Source organism: Protopterus annectens, chromosome 3.part1, assembly GCF_019279795.1.
Source record: "Protopterus annectens isolate FY-2018-M chromosome 3.part1, PAN1.0, whole genome shotgun sequence".
In the NCBI taxonomy this organism is placed as follows: domain Eukaryota; kingdom Metazoa; phylum Chordata; order Ceratodontiformes; family Protopteridae; genus Protopterus; species Protopterus annectens.
Window position 1 is genome coordinate 1,377,395,826 of NC_056732.1, and position 26,542 is coordinate 1,377,422,367.

The following is a 26,542-nucleotide window of genomic DNA, read 5'->3' on the forward strand; positions in this document are numbered from 1 at the left end:
ACAAGAATAGAGGTATAGTCAATAGAAGTCAGGGGGCTGGAGGGAGGGTAACCAGGACAGCAAAAGTGAATACACTCGAACATCTACATATTTGGCAAGTGTACACAACTGTACTATGTTCTTCGTGTTTCACTGTTGCAGTCATCACATTTGGGTAGATTCCCAAAGCTAAGGATGGGAGGAGGTAATTAGATAGCATTAGGACCAGCTATGAGGCCCTGCAAGACTGCAGTGGCAAAACCAGCTCTGGATTTAGAAAGAAATTGGCAAGTGGTAACGCTTGGTGAAGGTATGTACAGAACTCCAGGTAGCAGCTTCTAGGATGCCTGGTAGGGACACCTCTGAGAAAGGCTGTAGAGGTAGTTGCAGCCCTGGTTGAATGTGGTCTTATCCCCTGTGGGGTAGGTTTTCCATGGTGCTTATAAGCAGAAATGAATGCAACAGCTTATCCACTTAGAAATGGTTTGCTTTGAAATGGCCTTCCCCTCTGCCCCTGCAAGAAATGCAACCAGCAGCTGTTCAGATTTCCTGAGAGGCTTAGTCCTGTCCAAGTAAAATCTAAGTTGTCTGTGCACGTCCAGGGAGTGCAGGATTCATTCTCCTTTGTTCTGTGGATTAGAAAAGAAGGTTGGCAAATGAATGGACTGATTAAGGGCCATGCTGGATACCACCTTGGGGATGAAGGAGGGATTGGTCCTGAGGGACACCCTGTCAGCATGAAAGATGATACCCTTCTTGCTGAAGTCATGGCTAGAAGGAAAGCTGTTTTCCAAGAAAGGAATTTCAACTCTGCATTTGCATCTGGCTCAAAGAGAGGTAGAGTGAGCTTTTCCAATACAAAGTTACGGTCCCAGGCTGGAGTAGGAGCTCTCCTGGGTGGTCTTAAGTTTTTGGCCCCTCTGAGGAATTGCTTCAGCAGTGGATGACAGAAGAGGGGTGGTTCTGTATTATAATGAGCTGAAATGGCTGAGGCATGAATTTTGATGGAGGAAAAGGAAAGACCCTTGTGAAGCATCTCAGTTAAGTATTGAAGAATATGGGGTAAATTGGGCGCTGCTGTGCTAATCCCCCGAATTTGGCTCCAGGAACAGAATCTTTTCCATTTTTCAGCATAAGATTTTCTAATACTAGGCCTCCTTGCCTCCAAAATGACATTGCTTGCTTACTGAGGGATGGTAACTGAGAGATCAGGTAATTAGCCAGGCTGCCAGGTTCAGGGTTTGAAGCTGTGGGTGCAGAATCTTGCCCTCCTGCTGGGACAACAGGGCAAGGGTCTGAGGCAGGTGCCATGGTGCCAGCAATGACACTGCGCAAGAGGGGGTACCAGTGTTGGCGTGGACAGTCTGGTGCAATCAGTATTGTCCTTTGTTTGTCCTGTTTGATCTTTAGTAGTACCTTGGAGAGGAGAGACAGAGGGGGAAAGGCATAAACTGATAGTTTTTTCCAGGTGAAGGACAGGGCATCCACTTTCCAAGCATGTTTGTGGAGAGCCCTTGTGCAGAATTTGTCCAACTGGTAGTTCTGGGGGGAGGCAAACAGGTCTATCTCTAGGCTCCATTTGTTTCTCAACATGTTGAATATCTTTGGTTCCAGTTTCCACTCGTGTGGGTCCATGAGATTTCTACTTAGGTCGTCTGCCAGTGTATTTAGCTTTCCTGGCAGGAATTGAGCCTGTAGGTGCACTTGGTAGCTCAAAGCTGTGTTCCACAAAGCCATGGCTAGTCTGCAGAGAGGGTATAAGTGGGTTCCCCCCTGCTTGTTTATGTACCATATAACAGTGGTGTTGTCCGTCTTTACCATTAATTGCCCTGGAAGAATGTGGTCCTTGAAGGCTGTCAGAGTATTCTGTACAGCTAACATTTCTTTTTGATTGATATGCAGGTGCATTTGATTTGGGTTCCATTTGCCTTGAATGCACCGCCCTGCCAAGTGAGCCCCCCATGCATAGTCTGGTGTTAGGGTTTGGGCGGCAGGGGGTAGAGTGAATGGCAGTCCCTTGTTTTGGTGGCAGGCCTCTGCCCACCAAAGGAACGCTATCTGTAGACAAAGTATGATAGGAATCATTGATTCTAGATCCTGGGAATGTTGACACCATAGGCTTTTCAGATACCATTGTCGTTTCCTCATATGCAGTCTTGTATATGGAATTAGTAGAATGCAAGGGGCCATGAACCCCAGGGCTTGCAGTATTTTCCTTGCAGATAGCTGGGTCTTTTTGGCCAGTAGTTTGAAGTAGACTGTCAAATGAACTTGTTTCTCTGGCGTGAGGTAGGCCATCTGGGAAGTTGTATTCAAGCTTGCTCCCAGGAATACAATTTGCTGGCAGGGTACAAGATGTGATTTCTTTTCTTTTTTTGGTTTACCCCAGAGAAGTTACAATTTCTTTACAAATGCCAGATGATTTAATAGTATGTCCTGGCTTTCTGTCTTAGACAATCGTCTAGGTATGGGTATATTTGAATATTTCTTTGGCTGCAAAATGCAATGTCTGGAGCTAGGCACTTTGTGAATACCCTGGGCGCAGTAGATAAGCTGAAGGGCAGTGCAGAGAACTGACAGTGCATGTAGCCTGCTCTGAAGCGTAGGTATCTTCTGCAAGATTCCCTTATTGGGATGTGCAGGTAGGCTACCTTTAAATCCAGTGTTGCCAACCAGGCATCTTTGCCTAGCATGGGAAGCAGCTGATGAAGAGTTAGCATCTTGAAATTTGGGATTACCAAAAATGTGTTTAGGATAGACAGGTCCAAGATAGCACGCCAGGAATTGTCTTTTTTGGGTACCAGGAAAAGTCTTGAGTACAAACATTGCCCCCATTCTTCTTCTGGTACAGGTTGAATAGCCCTGATGCTTAAAAGAGAGAGATCTTGCTTTTGACCTTCTGCCCACTGACTTGGGGGTAGGTCTGGCCAACTGTTTGGGGTTGGTAAGGAGTGGAAGTGGAATCTGTATCCTTGGGAAACTATATTTAAAACCCATTTGTCCTGGGTAATGGAGTTCCCAATTTTTTACATGCAGGGCATTCTTTTCCCCTAAAGGAACAGTCAGTTGAGAAGGGCTTGGAAGGTTTAAAGTTAAGTCATTGAGACAGTTTACCATGGGGGGAGTCTTACTACTCCCTGCTTTGGAAGTCGTAGCCCCCCACTGCTTAGGCCTGTGAGTACCTTGGGACTGAAGCCTGGGTGTTCTGCTGGTTCTGGGTTTGGACTGAGAAGGCCTGAAGAGGCCTGAAAGGACCAATTCTTAGAGGGCCAATGCCTACTAAATCTGGGAGGATGTACTTGCAGGAAATCTTTAATAGTGTGCATAGATTTAGCTTTGTCCTCCATCTTTTTAAGTAGTACTTCTGCTTTGTTGCCAAACAGGCGGTCTTGGTTTTAAGGGAGCATCCAGTAATTTAGCTTTAGCATGATCTGGCAAAGATTCCTCCTTAAGCCAAGCATGCCTTCTAAGTACAGACCCAGTAACAGCAGCCCTGCAAGATGTCTCTAATGAATCAAAACCACATTGCAAAGTATGTTTTCCAACTTGTTCAGCAAAATGCATTAAATCCTGTAAATCCTTATTTTCAGCACAGTCAGGAATCAACATCATTTTCTGTTTAAGCAATCCAATAACATGTTGCTGATACTTTAACATATGAAACTGGCAGTTTAAGGCCCTAATGGCCAAGGTTGCTGAAGTGTATACCTTCTTACCCCATCTATCCAGCGCCCTAGAATATCTATCAGGGGGGAAGGATTTCTGGCAGTAGTAGCCTTAATGCCCTTGGGTCCCTGTGAAATGATCTCAGGATCTGCAGTAGGATTTTTAAAGAGGAACTTGTGAGAGTCAGGTACCCTGTAATATCTATCAGGTTTTCTGGGAGCAGGTGATAGAGAGTCAGGGGCCAAGCTAGATTCCGAGAAGGCATCATCTACAATGTCCAGTACAGGAGGGATAGCTAAAGGCCTGTGTTGCGGCAGGAGTAAGAATTCCCTAAGCCTCTTTTTGGAGTCAGAGTAATCCTGGCTTTCCCAGCAAAAATGCTCCCTAAGAGTATGCAAGGTTTCACTAAAAGAGAAATCCTCTGGAGGGGAAGCAGAGGGAATGGAGTCCTCTGCATCAGAATCCTCACAGGTAGATAAGAGCAAATCCTGGTCATCAGAGAAAACAGAAATTTCAGAATCCTGATCAGAAGAATCAGAAGGAAAATCAGTCCTAGGTCTCTTTGAGGGGGAAGGGTGGCTTCCCCTGATTAGAGTAATAAGGTCTTCAGCCATGCTTATCATTTGTTTTTTAGGCATAGGGGCCTGACCATGCCGTCTGGGCGTCGGTATTCTAGGCATGGATAGAGTTTTAGGCCTTGAAGAAGAAGATGGCGGTTTAATATGTAAGTCAGTAGGCCTGAATACACCCTCAGAAGCCGGAGCCTGCACAGCGGCTCTGGACCTATCCAAGGTAGAGACATCCGCAGGTTCCACAGTCAAAGAAGCATCTCACAGCATACCGGACTCCGAATGGGTCTCAGTAGAGGCCTGCGAATCTGAAGTAGTGCATATCAGGGGCTGCGAAGGCGCCTCACTGAGTACCGGTGAAATGGCGACTAGCTTAAGAGAAGCGTCGTCGGCAGCTTTGGACCTATGCGGTCTGTCTCTGTCTTTATCTTTGTGTTTTTTTTAAATGTCGGTAGGCTTACTGAAGCCATTTCTGGATAATTGAACCGAATACCAAAATATTTAGATGAGTAAATACACCGACGACAAATAGTACGAGTTTTGAATAAGGCACAAATCAGACAGCGAGGTACGTCTTGGTCTGTGCCTAAGCAAGGAATGCAGTACGAATTAAAATCTTTATGAGGTATTTGCTTTCCACAAGAAATACAGTTAACTTTTACTGACATCGGTTTAGAGCAAGAAAAAGGATCCCCAATGGGGTACTTAGCTTAGTTGAAGACTTCGGATCTGAAACTCGAAAATGAAAATTTCAGGAGTCGGCCGACCGGCACTTGTGAACTGCTTCTGCTTCAGGCACCGCACGGCAAGAAAGACTGATGTAATGGCGTCGGCTGCATACTTTATACCCCTGACTACCTGACGTCATGGAAGATGAGACAGCAACTGATGCAGGACCCAAGACTTTGAAAATCAGGCCGACTGAGGGCTACTGCAAGCAGATAACCCAAATGTGATGACTGCAACAGTGAAACACGAAGAACATCAAGGTTTTAGAGGCAGGATTTGAATGAGCCATATAGTGCTTTACTGACAATGACCGAATAGATTACAAATGATGTATAATGTTGGCAATTACAGTTATTTCAATGGTGTCTGTGATGTATAACGTTTGCAACTAAAGGGGTGTCAATGTTTGTTTTTCATTTACATAAATGTAAGACTGCACACAGTGGTGCAGCGGGGTGGCATTGTCACCTCGCAGAAAGAGGTTCTCCAGTTCGATTCTTGGCTGGGGTGCCTTCTGTGCAGAGTCTGCATGTCCTCCCTGCATTTGTGTGGTTTCCTCTGGGTGCTCCGGTTTCCTCCCACATCACAAAGACATTTGTCTGGAGTGTTTCTCACCCGGCCTCTGCTGAAAATTGGCTTTGCTCCAAGTCAGACTTTCCCAGTTAACAAATGTTAAATAAATAACGACTGCCTATGCCATAAGTGATAGTTTAATAAAGATGTTTATTGAAAAAAAAATAAAGTTCTTAATACACTGTATTCCATTGCTCTTCTTTTCCTCTTTTCTTCTACACATTTAATTTTTTTTTTTATATTTCTTTTTAAAGTGCATCTACCAAACAGTGCAATTTTCATACAAAGGTCTCCTAATATGCTGTTTCTATAATTCTGTAAGCTCTATTCTTTCTCATATATCTAATTCTTTTTCACCAATTCTATTTATTTTTGATATTAAAAAAGTAATCAATTTCTGTCTTAATTTCATTCCTTTTATAGGTCCAGTGTTTATTTTCCCATATTTTTAATTGTTCACTCTTCATAATTTCTGTAAACATTTTAACATCACAACCTTGCTTTTTGTTCCTTAGGGTGCAATTAAAGTTGCCCACCATTACTATATCCATATTCCCACAAATGTAAGTATACATTTAAACACTGTTATGCTCTTTTTTTGTCACAAAAGGATATAAAGCTGTAACCCTATATACATGCTTTTTCCATCTCAAATAAACTACAATTACTCTCCCTGTTTCTATTACTGTCATATCTAATATCTTTATATTTCTCTGCACAATATACATATGCCTGAGCACATTTATCTATATTTCAATTAACAGTATCATTCCAAGGCCTGTTTGCAACCTTTCATCTATTAACACTCTGATGTCTTCTAATACTATCATTTGAGCATCTATAGCAGCACACTAATATACAATATTAATTCTTCTTTTATTATTTTTCATACTGTTGACATTTAAAGCTATTTTTTTCAGCTTTATAGAACAGTTACAAAGATATTTTTATCCCTTACATTTCTTTTCTCTTACTAGTACGTTTTTGAACTTTTTCTCCTATTGATTTTTTTTCTTACCTTTTACTATATGCCACTCTGTTTCTTCACTTCTCATCTATTTCTTTACCTTTCTCTTTAATTTTAAAAACAACTTCTATATCTTTATGTTGTGGTGTATCTTCCTGTACAACATCCTCTATTTATTTTTTTTGTATAACTTCATTTACAGCTTCTTTTTTATTTTCATTTTTGTGTGTCTATCTCACATTCTAAGCATGAATAATTCACATTTCTTTGAAGGTTGGGTTGGCAACTCAACAACGTAAAACTCCATGGCCAATCATGAGCAGACAGGTGATCTGCTGTGGCGACCCACAACAGGGAAAAGCCGAAAGAAGAAAAAGATGGCCTATCTGACCACATAAATAACATCTTTTTTATCACATTCAATAACTAAATGATCATTATTTCCACAAAAATAGCAAGTTTTGTGTTTACCTCTATACTTTACAAAACCTCTATTGCTATGAACATTAATACTAGGTATATGCATCACATTGCCATTTTCCATTTTTAAAATTACTCCACATTCCCATCACATTGTCATTTTCCATTTTTAAAATTACTCGACATTCCCATCCCTCAGTTCATAGTCCTCTTTAATCATATATTTTAGTAGTGTCCATCACTTCTTTACATATTGCCAGTAAATGTTCTTTCAATGCTTTTACTTCCATTTCAATTCTAATCCGAATGAAAACCCTTTTTTGTTTAAAAAGGGTTGTATAACATATTCTGACCATGGAAAGCCTGTTTTCTTTTTTTCCCCCATAAACCCTCCCAAAATTTTCCATGATCTGACCAGTTTCAAAGTCACAAAATGTTGCTTTGTTAATTAAAATGAAAGCTCTTACCTCTTCCACTTTAACTCCCAATGGTACTATAACATCATCCCATACCTCGTATCCGTCCAAACCTTCTTCCTTTTTACTGCTCACCTGAACAACACATTTCTTCTATTTCCTTTATTCCCATCTCCTCTTTGGTCACATCTCCTACTGTTTCAGCACAAGACTTTTTCTCTGGAACCTTCTCTGGCACATTTTTTTCTATTTTTCCATAATCTCACTCCAGGATATTGCTCCACTCTCTGGCTTACTCTGGTTTATCATCTCCTTCAGATAAACATCCTGCAGCCCTCCCTACTGGAGAGTTGAAATAATACATTTTTCCACTGTTTCTGTCGATTCAAACAGATTTTTCTGGAAATTTTGCTCCACATCCATTCCAGCTCTCCATTCACTTCCATTTCCTTCTTGACCTACTCTCCATTCAAAAACATTTTCACTGCTCCTAATCACTTATAAACACCTCTGGTAGCTATTCTACCAATTCTCCTTCATTTTCCATACGTTTTACCACCATTTCACTCTGGCTTACAGCCTCCATGTTTTCTCCCTGTTTCTCCAGACCGCCTCCATTGTGTAGCCTTTCCTTCATTTCATCTTCTGAGTTCTGCAGTGTTATCAGTTCAACATTTTAGCTACTTAAAGCTTCTATTTTTCCCCAGTCCTTTGTCAACTGACATATATATATATATATATATATTCCTCCAGTGGTTTTTTTTATTTTAAAACACCTGTAAGTACATTTATTTTTTTAATCTAAATTGTTGGAAGCCATCTCCAGTACTGAAAGATTATTCGTAGCCGGACCTTTACTTTCTATTTTTCCGGCTGATATTTCTCTTTCTCCAAATTTGTTCTTTGCTGGCATCTAGGCAGTGTTAGCTAGTAATGCATTTTACCCAAGCTGTTAAAAAAGCCAGTAAAGTTAATTCTCAGTTTTCACAATGGGAAAGTTTTAATCATCCTGCTACTCAAGAGTTCAGAACAATCTTAATGTTATACTCGATAACTGGTTTATATTCAGGAACTAGGTGCCAACCATGTTACTCCTACTTCCATCTGAGGAGCATTTCAAGGATCAAGAAGCTGATGTTTCAAAAGAATCTCACTGCAGTCTTTTAGTTTGGTCTTGTCATCCCTCTAGCTTGTTTTTTTAACACTGTTGGACTGATGACTGCTTGTGCAAAACTCTACTGTTATGCAAAACTCTACTGTTAAACTACTCAGGGGTATACTGTTATCGACACACTGCACAGATTCACATGGGCTCCATATTCAATCGGGGGGGGGGGGGGATTATGTCTCTATGACTTGGGTTATTCTTATCCAAGTGAGCTCACTGACCCATCTGCCCTTCTCAGGTGGTGTACTCTGTTAATAGTTCTCAGTCATTCTAGACAAGGCAGCTTATCGATAAACCAGACAACTGTCCAGTTCTTAAAAAAACTTTCACCCTTACTCACTCAAATGTCCCTTGGGCTCAGCTGACAAGCTGCTCCTCAATATATTCAAATCAAATAACTACGCTGGAGATTCAATGCAAACCACCTATGTAGATAAGCTTTGGAACTCAATTCAGTGAGCTCTAAGGCAAATTAAAACCACCCCTTTATTTAAAAATCAGCTCAAGCAATACCAGTCAGACTCCTTGTGCTGTTCTTGCTCATCTCCACGCTAACAGATACCACCCACACAAAGGTCACTATATTTTTACAGTAAACATGCCACACCTTTCTAAAGGATCACTTTCCCAACATCTTATCTCCTTCCATACATGCTCTCAACTCACTTACTTTAGCATTATCTACCTTGCGACTCTTCCTGTCACACTTCTGATACCTCCAAGCCTCTGATATTTCATATAAATACATCCATTCTCTGATATTTCATATAAATACATCCATTCTGAGATGTAAATATCACCTTCTCAGACTTATCCACCTTCTTTACTCAGCAGAAAATTATTAAAGTGTAACTTTAACAATTGTACACTGTATACTTATTGTCTTAAAATGTGTGCATACCATTACACTTATTTCTTAAAATATGTGTATCTTATGAATAATGTGCTGTTATACTCAACTATTACTATTTGTATACCTACTGTACTTATGTTCACACCTTTCCTCCCAGGCCTCCACTGAAAAAGAACAAACTACTGCCCAGCTGGACCTTCCTGGTAAACAAAATCAAGCAAATAAACAAGTTTAATCACTTTAAATCACTTTAGTAAGAAGTAATACTGCAGGAATTAGAAGACAGAAGGAAAATGTAAGTGGAAGTGTTCCCCGAGTCAGAGGTGAATCCCACTCTGGTTGACAGATCACTTGGAATCCGAAGTTAGTACTGTGGAAATGATGTGCATGATTATTATGAATACTGCATGCAGTTTGTTGCCATCTTTTCTGCTTGGAAAAGAGAAAATGCCTGGGCTTACCCAACATAGGGATGCAACTGGTGCAGCGTGTTTAATGAGTGCAAAGACAATACCTAGCTGCACTTTATTTAACCTCACAGCAAGATATAAATGAGCAACTACAAATGTTAATAAACTCAGAGAAAAAAAATGTTTTTAAATGTCTTCCTGTAGCTGATGACTACATCAAGAAACAGTTTCTTCTAACAAACACCTTATTAGTACTGATGGGAAAAGACAGAAGCAGACAGTTCCAGTTCCTGTATGAGGACTGCAGTTCCACAGCAAGTGCAGGGGATGGTCATGCTGTTCTGGTAGCTTACTCTTGCTCAAAATATGTCTGTGACTTAGAATATTTCCAAAGCTGTGTACTAACCCATCTGAAAATTGAAAGCTGTGGATTCAGAAGCCTTGGTTGTACCCCACAGTGAGTGAAATTATAAACAAATCAGAAACGGTCCAATGTGCAATGTTCATATTAAAAATGAGATTTTATTGTATAACAATTCTGGTATCAAGACAGACGCAAAGAAATTAACAGCACTGAAGAACAGAGTCCATTCACACCATAAACCATTAAATAAATAAATCAATAAATAAATACATAATCAATCTTCCATATGTAAATGGATTTATTTTTTCAGCAGATGCCAATGTGACTGAGCTTAGACACAGACCAAAACTAAGACTACTAATAGTCAATATTCACTAAGATAAGGATCAAAACCAGGTACAAGCATGTAGTCATGAGAGGTCTGACCAGTGTGTTCTGAACTCTACAAGAGTAATAAGAAGTTATGTCTTACCATAACAATCCATGTGAATTGTTCATCTCACCTTTGTTCTTACACACGGGTTCGGAGCCGATCCTTGGCTCCGAGTCGGCCGCATCACCAGCTCCGCATCTTCGAGAAAGCTCGAGGCGCAGTAATATCCCATGATCCTCAGGTGCTAAACCTCAGATCTAGTTTGCTATACCAGAAGAATCCCTTTTAGAACTGTGTCTAGAACACTTATAAACAGATACTACACAGTGTCTGGAACCCTACTGTCAAGTAGAGGAGAAAAGATGCCATTACTAATGCACAATAACATGCCAACCATATCTAGAAAAGGCTGAAAAGGAATCTAGTTGAAAACCGTTCTCCCAGACCGCAGGATGGGGGATGAAGGGGGGGAATATAAGAACAAAGGCGAGATGAACAATTCACATGGATCGTTATGGTAAGACATAACTTCTTAATGTGAAATTGTTCAATCTCGCCGTTTGGTCTTACACACGGGTAGCGTCCCTAGCTCCTTTTTCCCGGGTGGCTCAAGGGAGAACATTCCTGAGTACAGTGGAACCAAAGCGCCCTGTCCCTGGAGCTTTTGTCTAGCTTATAGTGGGCGATAAAAGTATGTGGTTTTGCCCAAGTTGCCGCTGCACAAATGGTATCTAAAGGCAAACGAGCGGTATGGGCTGAAGAGGTAGCAATCGCCCTTGTAGAATGAGCTCTGGGTTTGAAAGGGAGTTGCTGTTTTGATTCAGCATATACCAAATTTATGCAATCTGAGAGCCATTTGGATAAGGTAACCTTCGTTACTGCCTGTCCTTTTCTTTGGTCAGCATATGAGACAAATAGTTGATCTGACTTTCTGTACTCTTTTGTCCTATGTAAGTAAAATCTTAGTTGTCTGTGAACGTCCAACTTGTGCAATGTGTATTCTAGCTTATTGGAATGATTTTTAAAGAAGGTAGGTAGTTCGATAGATTGATTGATGTTCTGAATCGAACAAACCTTCGGAAGGAAGGACGGACTGGTGCGCAAGGTTACTCTATCTGGATGAAAAATCATGTATCGTGGGTAGGGTAGATAGAGCCTGTAACTCTGAAACTCTCCTGGCGGAAGTGATGGCAACCAGAAAAAGTGTTTTCCATGAGAGAAATTTTAACGGAGTTGTGGCTGCTGGTTCAAATGGGGACAACATGAGTTGTGACAGCATGAGATTAAGATTCCAAGGGGATATTGGATTACGAAAGGGGGGACAGAGGTGAAAGGTACCTTTCATGAAGGCTTTACAAAGCCTGTGGGACATAAGAGAACCATCTTCACGGCCAATATGAAAATTGGATATAGCGGCCAGTTGAACCCTTATAGTGGATGTTGATGCTCCTTCTTGAAAAAGTGTGGTAATGAAATCTAGTATCTTGTGTACTGGAGCCCCAAATGGATCGATACCTTGTTTGGAGGCCCAGTGCGCAAAACGGTTCCATTTGCTGTTGTACCATTTCCTTGTAGATGGTTTGTGAGAAGATACAATAATTTGTTGTACTGTAGGGGATGGTAACTCCAACCTGGCTAAGATGGGAAGCAGAGCAGCCAAGCTGTCAGTTTGAGGGACTTGAGGAAGGTGTGAGGAACTCCCGACGAATGTGTCAACAGGTCTGGCTCCGGGTCCAGTATCCATGGTTCCTCCACTTGATGAGATTGAAGGAAGGGAAACCAGATTTGTCAAGGCCAGAATGGGGCTATCAGTATTATGGTCCTGTCCAGATGCCTGGCTTTCTGCAAAAACCTGGGAATTAGTGGAACAGGAGGAAAAGCATAAAGGAGACCAGGGGGCCAATCGTATACCAGTGCGTCCCTGGGGACACCCCCTGGAGGGGGTAACAGGGCAAAGTAGCTTCTGCATTTGGCATTCAATGGGGATGCAAACAGGTTGCAGCAAGGCTGGCCCCATCAGCGGAAGATCTCTTCCGCCACTTGAGGTTTGAGGGACCACTCGTGAGGGAACAGGATGGCTCTGCTCAACCTGTCGGCGATTACGTTGGAAGTCCCCGGGATGTGCGTTGCTATCAGAAAGCGTCCAGTGGACTTTGCCCATTGCCAAATTCTGAGGGCCTCTCTGCAAAACGGGTAAGATCTGGTTCCCCCCTGCTTGTTTATGTACCAGACCACTGACATGTTGTCTGTCTGAACTGTCACTGTTCCCCGAGGTAAGGACTTGTGAAAGTGTTGCAACGCTAGAAACACTGCCCTCAGCTCTAGAACACTGATGTGCAGATTGTACTCCAAGATGGACCATTGACCTTGGACTGTTTGTCCCTGAAAGAACCCCCCCACCCTATCAGGGAAGCGTCCGTGGTTAGAGTTGCTACCGGACTGGGTAAGACAAACGGTCGTCCTAGTGTTAGCTCTTGACTGTGTATACACCACAAGAGATCCTTCTTGCAAGAATTCGTGATCAAGATTTCGTGAGACAGTGGAAGTTGTAGATACGACCACTGGGCGAATAGCATCCATTGAAGAATCCTCATGTGCATCCTGCCTAAAGGAACTACAAGAAGGGAGGCTGCCATCAAGCCTAGCACTCTTAATATTTGTCATGCAGGGACTCTCTTGTTGTTAAGAAGGAGCGAAATTTGATGCCTGAGGTCTGATACTCTTGGTGGGGGGAGAGTAACTTGAGCCAGGGAAGTGTCTAGCTGTGCTCCTATAAATAAGATACGCTGTGACGGCGATAAGACAGATTTTCCAAAATTCACCGTTATGTCTAGTGAAGAGCAAAGACTGATGGTGTAGTCCCTGGCTTGTAGAAGACGATACTCGGTGGTGGCGGATAGGAGCCAGTCGTCTAGATAAGGAAACACCCGGAATCCGTTTTGTCTCAAGTGAGACGCTACTACTGCCATGCATTTGGTGAACACCCTGGGGGCTGAGGAGAGACCAAAGGGCAGAGCGCGAAACTGGAAATGACTGGCTCCCAGCCGGAAGTGCAAGTAATCTCTGGACACCCTGGCCATCTTGATATGGTAGTATGCGTCTTTGAGATCTATAGAGCACATCCAGTCGCCCTTCTGCAGAAAAGGGAGGATTGACTGAAGCGTGACCATCCGGAACTTTTCCTTTTTCACAAAGGTATTTAACTTGCTGAGGTCTAAAACTGGCCTCCAGTCCCCTGTTTTCTTTGGAACTAAAAAGAACCTTGAGTAAGTTCTGGATCCTATTTGGTCCGCTGGGACTGGTTGGATGACTCTGTTTTCGAGCAACCTTCCTATCTCTATGGTTGCTTGGTCTCGCAGACTGGGTGGAACGTCTGGGAGTTTTTTGGAGTTGGGTGGCATTTTTATGAAGGGGATGTTGTAGCCTCTGGTAACTATGCTTTTTACCCAGTAATCTGATGTAAGATTTAGCCAGGCCTCTGGGTATAAAGCCAAGCGACCCCCGACTGCCTCCAGAGTAGGACAGCTGGGCCTGCACTCAGGAGTGCTGGAAGGGCTTTCCAGAGAAGGTCTCTCTGTCACCCTGATTTTGAGGACCCCCCTCTGCCGGCTGGGCGGCGTCTTCCGTTTCTTCCCCCTCCTCTGCCTCCGGAGGGGGCGTCACTTTGGGTGTGCTGAAAAGATCCCGGAGTCTTTCGGAACCACATTTTTCCTCCTCGTTGCCCTTTAGGGTAGGGTCGAGATGGAACGGAAAAATGGACCCCTATGGCAGACAGGGTCTTCCCTTCTTGTTCACACCTCGTGAGAGTCTCCTTTACTTTGGGCCCAAACAAGGAGGCACCATCAAAGGGGGCGTTGGCAAAGGAAGACTTAAAGGCTTCCGCAAAGGAGCATAAGCGCAACCAGGATTGTCTTCTCAGGGCGATCGCTGAAGCTGCCGCTCTACTCGACCCTTCGGCTGCGTATGAAATCAGCCTCATGGACGAGTTGACTATGGAATTTAGGGTGTTAAGTTGCGCTGTCACTTTCTCGGCAACAGCAGCATCTGTGTGTCCCTGGAGAGTATCTCCTAGTTCCTTAATGAGATCTCTCTATAAACGCATGAAATGCGTAAGGTAGTTGAGCGATCAGATGGAAAAAGTCGCCGAACTAAATATGCGCTTCCCATATCTGTCCATTGTCCTAGAATCCTTATTAGGAGGATGGACAGAGGAAGAAGATTCAGACATCTCTTTCTTAGTGGCCGCCGCCACTACCATAGTATCTACGGGAACTCCTTTTGTAAGATAGGATTTATCTTGGGGAGCCGTCATGTATTAGTTTGGTTTATGAGGGACTGGTTCCACTGTATCAGGTGTTTCCCAAGCCCTCCGAGCTATTAGATCCATGAGATCGTCAAAGGGTGGAGTCACCCAGGAGGTAGAAGGTTGAGTCCCAAATGCCTTCAGTAAGACAGATTCATCCACAGAAGGGGTAAGGGTTTGCCAGTCCCCTCTTTGCTTCAGGATTTCCAAAATGTCTGCAAACGAGACATCCTCAGAGCTGGACCGTGGGGACCCTTCTGTTTCATCTAAATCGGTATCAGATGTGAGAGATTCCTGAGGGGAATGTGCCTCCTCTTGCACAGTCGTTTCCTCAGAACATCCTCAGCGGGAGCTTCTGGGGACGCATCTGAGGAACCAGAGTCGCCCTGTGGGAACTTCTGAGGCATTGGGTCTCGACGCTTGGTCGGTACCGAAGGCACAGAAGCAGAACACGGACCTTTTGGGGAAGGAGATGAAGATACCGATGAAGTATGTGTCTGATCAGACAAGACCTTCCTCATGATGTCAAAGGCACCGGTGTCCCGACCCGAAGATCCGACCCAATCCGAAGAAGGAGGTTGTTTCTCCGAAATCGGAACCACGGGCTCTGACACCGAGGACGGATCCGAACTGATCTGAGCCGAGGCACCGAGGGGAAGAGTCAGAATCTATACATCAGTTCGACTACCCCCCCCGGAACCCAGGAAACATCTTCGGCTCCGAGACTCTCCGGCTGGTTCCGAAGGAGTCGAGGTCAACGGAGCCGATATCACTACTGGAGGCTTCGGCACCGAGGGCTCTACAATCATCGGTTCTTCGACTCCTAACACCGATGACTCGACGGGTCTCGGAGGAGGAAGTGTTGAGGGAACTGGAATAGCTTTGAGTTTCAAAACCAGCTGGGACGAAACCTCGATTAACTTGGACAAAGCCAAGTTCTCCATAAGCTTCTGTACCCCTTGGTCCACATCGGAGTCGGAAAGTGGCCTCGAAGAACGGGTCGAAGGGATCGAAGCGGTCACCGAGCGAAGGATAGCAGACGGTGGTACCTCTGATACCGGCTCCAAGACCTGAGCCTCGTGCAGAGATAAGGTCTCGACACCCGTCACTGAAGTCATAGGAGCCGGTGTCCGAATCTGAAAAGAGGTGCTCGGAGCCGATGACTTGGGCTCAGACACTCTTGAAGACTTCGACCCCTTCGAAGACTTTGAAACCTGTTCAGCCTTGTCCAGGGCCTCCTGAAACTCGGGTTTAAGCAACCCTCTGTCAACCAACTTTCTGCTTCTTTCCAGCATGACCCTCCCACTAAAGGAATGACAGATGGAACAGTCTTCCTGCAAGTGGAGAGGGCCAAGACAGTAGACGCAGGATGAGTGGTTGTCAGTAATGGACATCTTCTGTCTGCACGGACACCTTTTAAAACCACTTTTGGTCTTTTCTGACATTTTTAACAGAAAGGGAAAAATCCAAGAAAAAACACAGCACAAGAAAAAAATCCCTATAATACAATTTAAATGTAATATATATATCTAAACTGTAAAACACACAGCACACTATGATATATATATATATATATATATATATATATATATATATATATATATATATATATATATATATATATGAAAAATAGAAAAAGTTGAAGGCAAAAAAAAAACTATTAAAGTACTGTAAATCCTTACAGAAAAACGGCCTAAGGCCTTTACTAAGAATTTTAAGGTAACAAACTAAACTAGTCTTAAACAACAACTATATAATAAACTTATCACACTATAAAGAAAGAGTATAAAAAATAAAATTAGAAGTATATAACAAGAAATATATAGTAAAAATTCTACTGGCCCGAGCCTCTCGATGCGATCTGCTGCTAGTGGCAAACTAGATCTGAGGGTTAGCACCTGAGGATCATGGGATATTACTGTGCCTCAAGCTTTCTCGAAGATGCGGAGCTGGTGATGCGGCTGACTCGGAGCCGAGGATCGGCTCCGAACCCGTGTGTAAGAACAAACGGCGAGATTGAACAATTTCACATTCATGCATTTGCAAAACTATTTGCTCTTTTTTCTAAATGCAAATGCTTTCAGTTATTGATGATGAGTCTAGAAGTGTAAGCAATTAATCAGGAAAGGTCTGAACAGTGTTCTGAGTGATATGTGCAAGGAACATTATAATTAGCATTTTAAGAGAAACTGATAAACAGATCAATAAAATAAAGTCTGACACTGTGGGAAGGGAATAATTTTGCAAAAAGCTGCATCCTAAGCCATCGTAGTTCTTCAGTACATTAAATATAACGATGCAAAATCTGGTTTACTTATTTAAAGGTAGCTAGTGTAGTCCCTCTTAAAACTAAGAGCACATAAGTTGTTTTTCACTGCTGGGAGAGAAACAGAGATAGGACAAGGATAGCCATTATCTGTCTTTTTTGGAACACAGACTCTACCATGTACTTTCACCATGATCAAACCTACTTTAAAGTTGGTAGTTCCTGCAGGTGCAGCTATCTATTTGGGGCACCTAACCCTACATGGAAAGGTAAACTTTCCTGACAAGTGTACATTGTTGTACACTGATGCAAGTTAAAAGGGGCTGGAATGTTTAAAGTTCTATTTATTTAGTTTTTTTTTTGTTTCTCAAGTGTTTTTATTGAAGTGACAAGTCTGTAAAAATAAGATATGGTTAAAACAGATCTGAGAAGTAGCAACTACATACAAGATCAGCCTGCCAAACAGTGTGTGCATCTAAGCTGGAAGCATATTCAAAAGAAATGCCACGTATAATATGTTAAAGTAATCTCTTTTTTTTTTTTCCCCAGAATGGCTCCTTTGTCAATAACAACACGGAGTGTAAATGATCTGCATGTACAAACAAAAAAAAGAGAGAGTACTGAGTTGTATTAAGAAGTGTAGAGTGAAAACAGTAACGACAAGAGACATATTTGGATAGAAATGCAGATGGGAATTTGGCAAAGAAAGGCTTTCAGAATGGACATTCAGCCAATTACAACAGTTCAAAAGGTTCAAAAGCAAACATTTTTGATAATTCTAGAGTGCAAAAACTTTTTAGCACAATGACCTGGGTAACAGAAAGTAGAAGGTTGTAGTGAAACTTAGGGAGCCTATGACAAGAAATATAACCAGAGATCCTACATAGGTATTAGGTATTTCATAAATTGTACAAAAGTAGAGAAATGTGGAAACCACAAAAAAGCACAAATGGAAACATTTACGGAAGACCTAATTATGTCAGCATTAGAGGAAGAGGAGGCTCAACAATTAATAGCCAGGACAGGAAGAGATGAAATAAATGGTGATGTATAATAATTCAAGAGGAAAGTATCTAAGAATAGATGATATTCCTGTCGAAGTCTGGCAGTTAGGAGGGAAAAGATCTGGAAGATTTTAACATTTTAAAAGGGGGGAAGCACCAGCATCTTAGAAAAAAAGCCGAGTGGGTACAACCCTTCAGACCAAGCTTCAGAAAGACCCATTTTAATTTTAATCATTGTAAAGTGTTCATGCCTATACTAGCTAAGAGAATGGCAAAGGTGCTGACAAAATTAACAGTCATGGCTCAATGTGTTTTTTATGGAGGGAAGGCAAATATTTGACATTAAGAGAACAGCGATGATCCAGATGGAAGCACAATGTAAGAAAATATTGCTATTGCTGGTAGGTCCTAATGCAAAGAAAGCATTTAATAGTGTCAGCAGTGATTGTATGAGTACGGCAACTGAAGTATTTGCATTTCCTGATAGAATAAAAGGGTTAATTAAGAGGTTAAAGAAGGGTTGGAGGCAAGAATTAAGGTAGGAGGATTTCCTAGGCTGTTACCAGGTTAACGACCGCTATGGCTCTAACTAACCTAGCCATACACCCCAAGTACCCATCTATATGGGGGTGGGTGAGGCATGTTAGTAGGAAGGTAACTAAGGGTGTGTGTGTGGGGGGGGGATGTTAGAGTAATACCTTTCTTATTGACAGTCTCATTTTATAAGGGACAAGGGAACTAGACTGGGGATAAATGTACTATTTCCCATCCAATTGTCAAGGTTCTGTTTGAATAGGGTTAAAGATAAACTCTGCTTTACATGGATACGGAGCCTATTCCATACTGCAGGGATCCTTTGGGACACATATATCTCTCTCCACTGCATTCTGTTTAAGATACAAGCAAAGTTCAGATCCCTGGATCTAGTGCTGTTTGTTTTGCATATGCTCAACAGATCACTCAGGGCTGGGTCTAAGGAAGCCCTTTAAGACAGGCAAAGATCGCCTTCTCACTAGCCCCTAGCAGACTAAATACAGAGACAGAACCTTTAGAAAATCAGTGTAGGAAAATGTATCCATGTCCTGAATTCTTCTGTTGAGAAACCTTTGTGGACTTTCCAACCGTTTAGTTAGTTACATGCCAAAGGGGGTTAAAAAAACTAGACAATAAGTCTGGAGACTATTACAAACCTAACCAATAAACCAAGTCAGAATCAAACTCTGCATCTTGAATCTGTGAGGCAAAGACCTTAACCATTATGCCATCTCCCACCCTTTCTTTCCAGCAAGCTGTGTTTGAACAGAAGGATCAGGCAGGGGTGTCCTCTTTATCCTTTGTTGGATTTATATTTAGAGCCACTGGCAAAGAAAATAAAGGACTTAAAAACTCAAGGATATAACTGGTAAGTTAATCAAAAAAGTTAGCTTTATTCACAGATGATATTTTGCACCAATAAGTCCAGAAAAGGATACTTGCATGTTGTGGAATATTTTGATACAGTTTCAAGTCTTTTTTGTACCTACACAAGAATTGGTTCAACAATAACAATACCTATGTGGACATAAGATGAAGTATTTATGCGTATGGACTAAAAATAATTCTGTTATAGCAGCAAGGGATACACAAGAAGAAACAAAACAGAAAATAATACAAAAGCTGACAAACTGTAATGTCTTGCTTTTGGAAATGGATAGGACATCAGCACTGAAAAATATTTTTAGTCCCTTTAGTTTTATATACTGGTTAGGCATATTATTTTTTATCAACCAGAGGGAGGTTGTGGATAAAAGAGTTGAAGGAAGAGAGCAAGAGTTAAATGTGATAAGTTGATCATCCCCATAGAAAATGGTGGTTTAGGATTACCTGATTAAATGGAGACTTTAGACATATGTAGTTAAGGCTCATATACATAACACAAGCAGAAGGCTGTGGACAGCGATAATGATGAAATGGTAGTGGGGATTTTGCATGCAGATTCTGAAGATGAACAACTACCACCATACATGATATTGTACTTAATGTTGCAGAAAGTATTCTAAAAACTATGCCAATGTGGGAATGGAGAAAAAGGAATTTTGCCAAAAGGGATTAGTGAAAGTAGGCTTAGGCAAGCGGGGTAGAAATTTTTTTGGAGACAACTGGCAAATGAACCAAAATACTGGGAGCATACAACTAGCAAGAGAAAAGTGACAGAGTGGGATAAGGCCAACCAAAAGTTAGGACTGCAGGTTAGAGACCGCCTTCCCTACCAGTGAATGACATCAGAGAATAAAGAGAAAGGAAAAGGTGAGTACTATGTGAAAGATCAGCTGTGGTAGTGGTTTTAGTTGAGTCTTAAGCTGCTTTAAAAAGGGATAATTAGTAGGGCATATAGAATAGTGTATGATAACTAGAAAAATCACTCATAGGAGATTAGAAAAGATTGGGTAGAGAGACTGAACATGGTAATTTACATAAGAACAATTGAAGGACAGCTATAGGACTCTCAAGTATGCAACAAGGTTCAAAAGGTTTAGGAGTTTTGCATGGAAGTATTTGCACAGGTATTTTTATACCATAAGCAAACTTAAGAGATTTTTTTCTCAGGTTGCTAACAAATGCTGGAGGTATGGTGGAAAAGAAAGAGGTAGAATGGAACACCTTTTTGGGAGTGTAACAAGTTGGCAGATTTTAAAAACTTCAGATGGACTACTCTGCCAGAAACATTGGGGGAGCAAATAGCTGTAACTAAGTAAATGTTTCTTTTGAGCTGGGACACAGGATTTGAATCGCCTATTCATGGTAACATCTTACTAAGTGTAATGCTTTTTTCTACCAAAAAAACGTTTACTAGAAAATGTAAATGAAAATCTAAACCAACTGTAATTGAATTACTGTACACTGTAAAAGTGATAAAGGAACTACGGGGGGATCTTTAAGAGAGGAGCATTCAAATTACTTAGAAATACATAGAATACGTACAGGATACTGGTGAAGACAGAGTGAGGTTTATGGGAAGACAGGAATTGTGCAACTTATGCAATGTTGGAGTAAATAACTGTTGTATAATTCATGAATAGGATAAAGGTTTACAAGGTTAATTTTCTTTGATGTTAATTTATGTGCATGTATATTTAGGTGATAACTTAAAGATAATTAGAAACGAAAAAGACAATCACTTACTATTCTGTGTCAGACACAGATCTTTAAAAGACTAGACATCTCTGTACAAGGGTCATTTACTATGACAGCATCAAAAACATCACAAAAATGAAAAGTATTATTTGAAGCCGTCACACAGAAATGGAAGGCGATAAAGAAAAATAAGCAACAGCGCACGCAAAACATACATAAAATGTTACTTGGCATAATAGAAGGCTAGTGTAAGTGGGAGAAAATTCACAGATTAATATACAAAACATATTACTTCTGTGGACCAACATAGGTTTATAGGCTCATAGGTAAATACTAGACAATCTGTCTACAGATCATTACATGCCTAGCCAATAACCAGAAAGTGACCAAAGATGTGAATAAAACCCTATGTTTGTAAAGAAAGCATCACAGCCATTTTGCCATCTATACTTTATGTCAAACCAGTGCTATTTTCAGTGAATCATAGCTAGTAAAATACAGCCATATGCAAATGTATTCTAAGCTAGTTTCATTTACCACTAAAAAAAAAAAAAAAAAAAAAAAAACACACACTTCTGACTACTGCATTCCTTTTAAATGTAATTTTTTTGTACCTGGACATAGATGTCAATTTGAGAGCGAGGATACAGCTGTGTTAGTATTGCTGCTTCAAAAGTCTGCTTAAGATGCAGTGTCATTTCATTGGATTTGCGATCACCATGTGGACGTCTCTTACGTTCCCCTGTGCTAAAAGTTGCCATGCTGTATTGGCAGTTTATTGTTGCTTTATCATGCAAACTTTTACTTCTAGAGCCACGGATCTGAAACAGAAAAATTAAGACTAATCAAAACTGCTGCTAACCAACTTTAACCATATTTTATAACATCTTCAAGGCAGTTCAATAGACCGTACATTTGTTTTTCATATTCCATGCTTAAATACACTAGTCTGTTTCTGTCTCTTTCCACTGTTCCTCTTCCATTTAGACTTGTGTGCCATTTTTACTAAAAAGTCTCCTTATTTGAAGGCTAATCCATGTGTTGCCCTACCCTCTGCAATACAAAGCATTTCACATTTCTTCAGCTCTGCTGCTTTCATCCTTAACTCACTTCATTAATCAGCTGGTACTATGACAAAATTCTCCAGATTGCCAGAGTTTCACATTACCAACCAAAATGTAACCTTCCTTTCCTGGGCAGGGTTACTGAGTATATATGCAAATGTATGTTCATGCCTGACACCTATAAACTCTGACCCAGATTACTCTGCTTGTAGACAAAGGCATAGCAAACAGAGACAGCCTTTGAGTTGTTAGTGACATACTTATAGCTGCAAGCCAATGGTTATATTCCATTCTGATCCTCCTTAGTCCCAAGGCTATACTTGATATGGTGGATTATAAATTACTTTAGTTCTACTATGGTTTTATAAGTACCATGTCCATCTGGTTCACCTCTTACCACTCAGGCAATTCCTGAAAGACATATGGATTATATTTCTCTAGTTGCTATCCTCTGGAATATGGAGTAGAAAGTACAGTTGTGTACACTTACCATAAATGTAGATGTTTAAGTGTATTCACTGTTGCAGTGATCACTTGTGGGTTATCCCTGCTGTGGTAGCCCTCGGCCGGCCCGAATACCTGAGTCACTGTTTTTCTACGTCAGCTGCAGTCACCTGTAGTCTGACGTCAGGTCATCAGTGCTATAAAGCAAGGCAGCCAACGTCATTACATCAGTTTTTCTTGCCCTAACCAGTCAGAAGCACAAGGAAATAAGGTAAAGTGGTCCTGGTGGCCAAAAGCCACGGTGGGAAGCTTATGCCCCACCCTAGGGAAAGAGGATATAAGGAGGATGGAGGGAGGGAAAGCAGGACTGCAAAAGTGAATACACTCGAACATCTACATATATGGCAAGTGTACACAACTGCACTATGTTCTTTGTGTTTCACTGTTGCAGTCATCACCTGTGGGAGGATTCCCAAAGCTGAGGAGAGGGGTGGAAGGATAGGTTAGAGCCCTAGGCATGGGTCAGCAAGCCCTGCAGAACTGCAGAGGCAAACCCTGCCCTAGACTTAGGAAAAAAGCAGTAGGTGGTAATGCTTTGTAAAGGTATGGACAGAGGTCCAGGTGGCAGCTTCCAAGACGTCCCTGGTGGGGACTCCTCTGAGAAAGGCTGTGGAAGTGGAGGCTGCCCTAGTGGAATGGGTACAAATACACTTGGGGGGGGGGTTCCCATGTAGTCTGTAGCAGAAATGGATACAGTGCGATATCCATGTGGAAATGGTTTGCTTGGAAATGGGCTTCCCCTCTGCCCCTGGGGCAATGCTGACAAGCAGCTGGTCTGTTTTTCTAAAGGGTTTAATACGGTCCAGATAGTATCTTGAGTTGTCTGTGCACATCTAGCGAGTGCAGAATTCTTTCCCCCTTGTTTTGAGGGTTGGGAAAGAAGGTGGGTAGGTGTATGGCCTGGTTGAGGGTCACATCAGATACCACCTTGGGCATAAAGGAGAGGTTAGTCCTCAGGGAGACCCTGTCTGCCTGGAAGATGATGAAGGGCTCAACAGCCATGAGTGCCTGAACTTCTGAAACCCTTCTGGCTGAGGTGATAGCAAGTAGGAAGGCAGTCTGCCAGGAGAGGTATTTCAATTCTGTTGAAGCAGCAGGTTCAAAAGGAGGTAATGTTAATTCAAGTCGCAGGCTGGCGTGGGAGGCCTTCAGGGAGGTCTGATATTAAAAGCTCCTCTGAGGAATTGTTTAATCAAAGAATGAGAGAAGAGGGGTAGGTCTGAATCATAATGGGCTGAAATGGCTGAGGCATGGATTTTAATAGAAGAGAAGCAGAGGCCACTTTTGAGTAACTCGGCTAGGTAATCCAAAATAAGAGGGATGGAAGTATGTGAGGTACTGGCCCCTCTGGACTAGCTCCAGGAGCAGAATCCGTTCCATTTCTCTGCGTAAGATTTTCTGGTGCTGGGCCTTCTGGCCTCGGTGATGATGTCTAGGACCCGTTTGCTTATCAGGGACCCCTTGTTTGCTTTTAAAGTATTAGCCATGCTGAAAGATTGAGTTTGCAGGTCTGGGTGCAGTACTCCCCTCCCCATCTGGGTCAAGAGGTCTGAGATCAGGGGAAGCTGCTTGGGGGGGCTGTAAAGCCAAGCTGCGCAGTAAGGGGTACCAATGCTGTCTGGGCCAATCTGGAGCAATGAGGATGGCCTCTGTTCTCTCCTCCCTTATTTTGATCAGTACCTTGCGAATAAGAGGCAGAGGTGGGAACGCGTACAGAAAGAGGGAGTTCCAAGGGAAGGTCAAGGCATCCACCTTCCATGCTAGGAGGTGATACTCTCTTGTACAGAATTTGTGCAACTGGTGGTTGAGGTGCGAAGCAAAGAGGTCCACCTCCGGATGCCCCCACTCCCGAGTGATTTGCAGAAAAGTTTTCCTGTGGAGATACCATTCGTGGGGGTCCAGTAAGTTTCTGCTTAGGTGGTCTACCAGGGTGTTGTTGACCCCTGGTAGGTATTGGGCAATAGATACAGAAGCGGTCAGTAAACTGGTATCCTCAGTGACTCTGAGGATACCAGTTTACTGGTGAAAGCGCTTAGTCTGTATCTTGCTGTAATAAAGGATTTCGCTTTGTGTATGGTGTAGCTGTTTCCTTGCATTGCTGTGGTGGATTTTTGTTCGTTTGGATTGTCGTTGTGGATCCTTGGTTTGGTATCCAGTTCTTTTTACACAATTAGGTGTAGACCCATGGAGGTGGCTGTCAGCCAGAGGTTCATGGCTAGCCTGCACAGAGAGTAAGACTGGGTCCCCTCCCCCTTTGTTGATGTACCACATTACTGTGGTGTTGTCTGTTTTTATAAGGAGAATCCCTGGCCGGAGATGGGTTTGAAGGATGTCAGAGCCTTTTGTACTGCCATCTTTTCTTTCTGACTGATGTGTAATGGAAGGTGCTGAGCATCCCAAAGACCTTGGGTGCACCTGCCTGCTAGGTGAGTGCCCCAAGCAATGTCTGAGGCGTCGGTGGTGATGGTCTGACCGGTAGGGCAGAGGATGAAGGGAAGACCCTTGTTCTTGGCACAGGCCCTTGCCCACTAGAGAAGCTCAGCCCTTATACATGGGATCAGAGGGAGAGAGGTCTCTAGAGACAGAGTCCTGACACCAAAGGTTCTTTACATACCAATGAAGTTCTCATATGAAGCCAAGAATAAGAAGGATGCAAGATGCCATATACCCCAGGGCTTGTAGGAACTTCCTTGCAGTGAGGTGACTTCTGGAAGCCAGCTGGGTAAAGTAGAGAGGCAGGAAGCTCTGCTTTTCTGGGGATAGGAAGGTCGTTTGGGATGCTGTGTCTAGCAGTGCTCCCAAGAAAATGATCTTCCAGGAGGATGTTTGGTTTGACTTCTTCTCATTGATGGTGAACCCTAGAGAAGTTAGGAGGGATTTGACAAAGAGAAGGTCCTGGAGCAGCTTTTCTTTGCACTCTGCTTGAATGAGGCAGTCGTCCAGGTAAGGGCAAATCTGTACATTTCTCCATCTGCAAAATGCTATGGCTGGGGCTAAGAATTTGGCGAATACTCTGGGTGCAGTAGATAAGCCAAAGGGCACCGCAGAGAACTGAAAGTGCTGTGATCCTACTCAGAAGTGCAGGAATTTCCTGCAGGATCCCCTTATGGAGATGTGGAGGTAGGCATCTTTTAGGTCTAGGGTGACTAGCCAGGTATTTTTTGTCAGCATAGGCAGCAGCTGCTGCAAAGTTAGCATTTTGAATCTGGGGACCACCATGGAGGTGTACAGAATGGATAGATCCAGGATGGGGTGCCAAGTGCCCTCTTTTCTGGGAACAAGGAATAGTCTGGAACAAAAGCCTTTGCCTGTTTGATCTGAGGGGGCAGGTTCTACTGCCCCCTGGGATATGACAGTTTGAACCTGTTTCATTGCCTCTGCCCACTGATTTGAAGGTAAGTCTGGGTACCCTCTTGGAATTGGGAGTTTGCTGAAAGAGAATTTGTATCCCTGAAAAAAATATCTTTAAGACCAATTGGTCCTTTGTTACAGAAAGCCAATTTTCTTTGAAGAGGGAGAGCCTTCCCCCTAGCTTTTGGTGAGTGAAGGGAGGACAGAGTGGGGAGGGGGAGTCATTGGGAGTTTTTGCAACAGAAGAGTGGCTTAGAACTCCCTGCCTTTGAGGCAGAAGTGGTCCACTGTTTGCTTCTCTGCTGGCCCTGGGATAGGGGCCTGGATGGTCTGTCCCTGCGGGGCTTACCTTGGCTCTGTCTGCTAGGTGCAAGGAAGGACCTGTGCTTAGAGGGAAAGTTCCTGCTGAACCTGGGAGGTTGAACCTGAAAGAAATCTTTTACAGTCTG

General features: G+C 42.6%; 1 protein-coding gene across 2 annotated transcripts in view; it reads right to left on the minus strand.

Annotated features, from left to right (window-relative positions):
* The window catches only part of EXOSC4 (exosome component 4), a 270,272-nt gene that overhangs the window by 126,427 nt on the left and 117,303 nt on the right, over positions 1-26,542 (minus strand). For both annotated transcript variants that reach the window (XM_044067416.1, XM_044067417.1), the window contains one exon: positions 21,789-21,995. In XM_044067416.1, the coding sequence (XP_043923351.1) occupies positions 21,789-21,995 (207 nt within the window). The remainder of the gene's footprint in view (positions 1-21,788; positions 21,996-26,542) is intronic.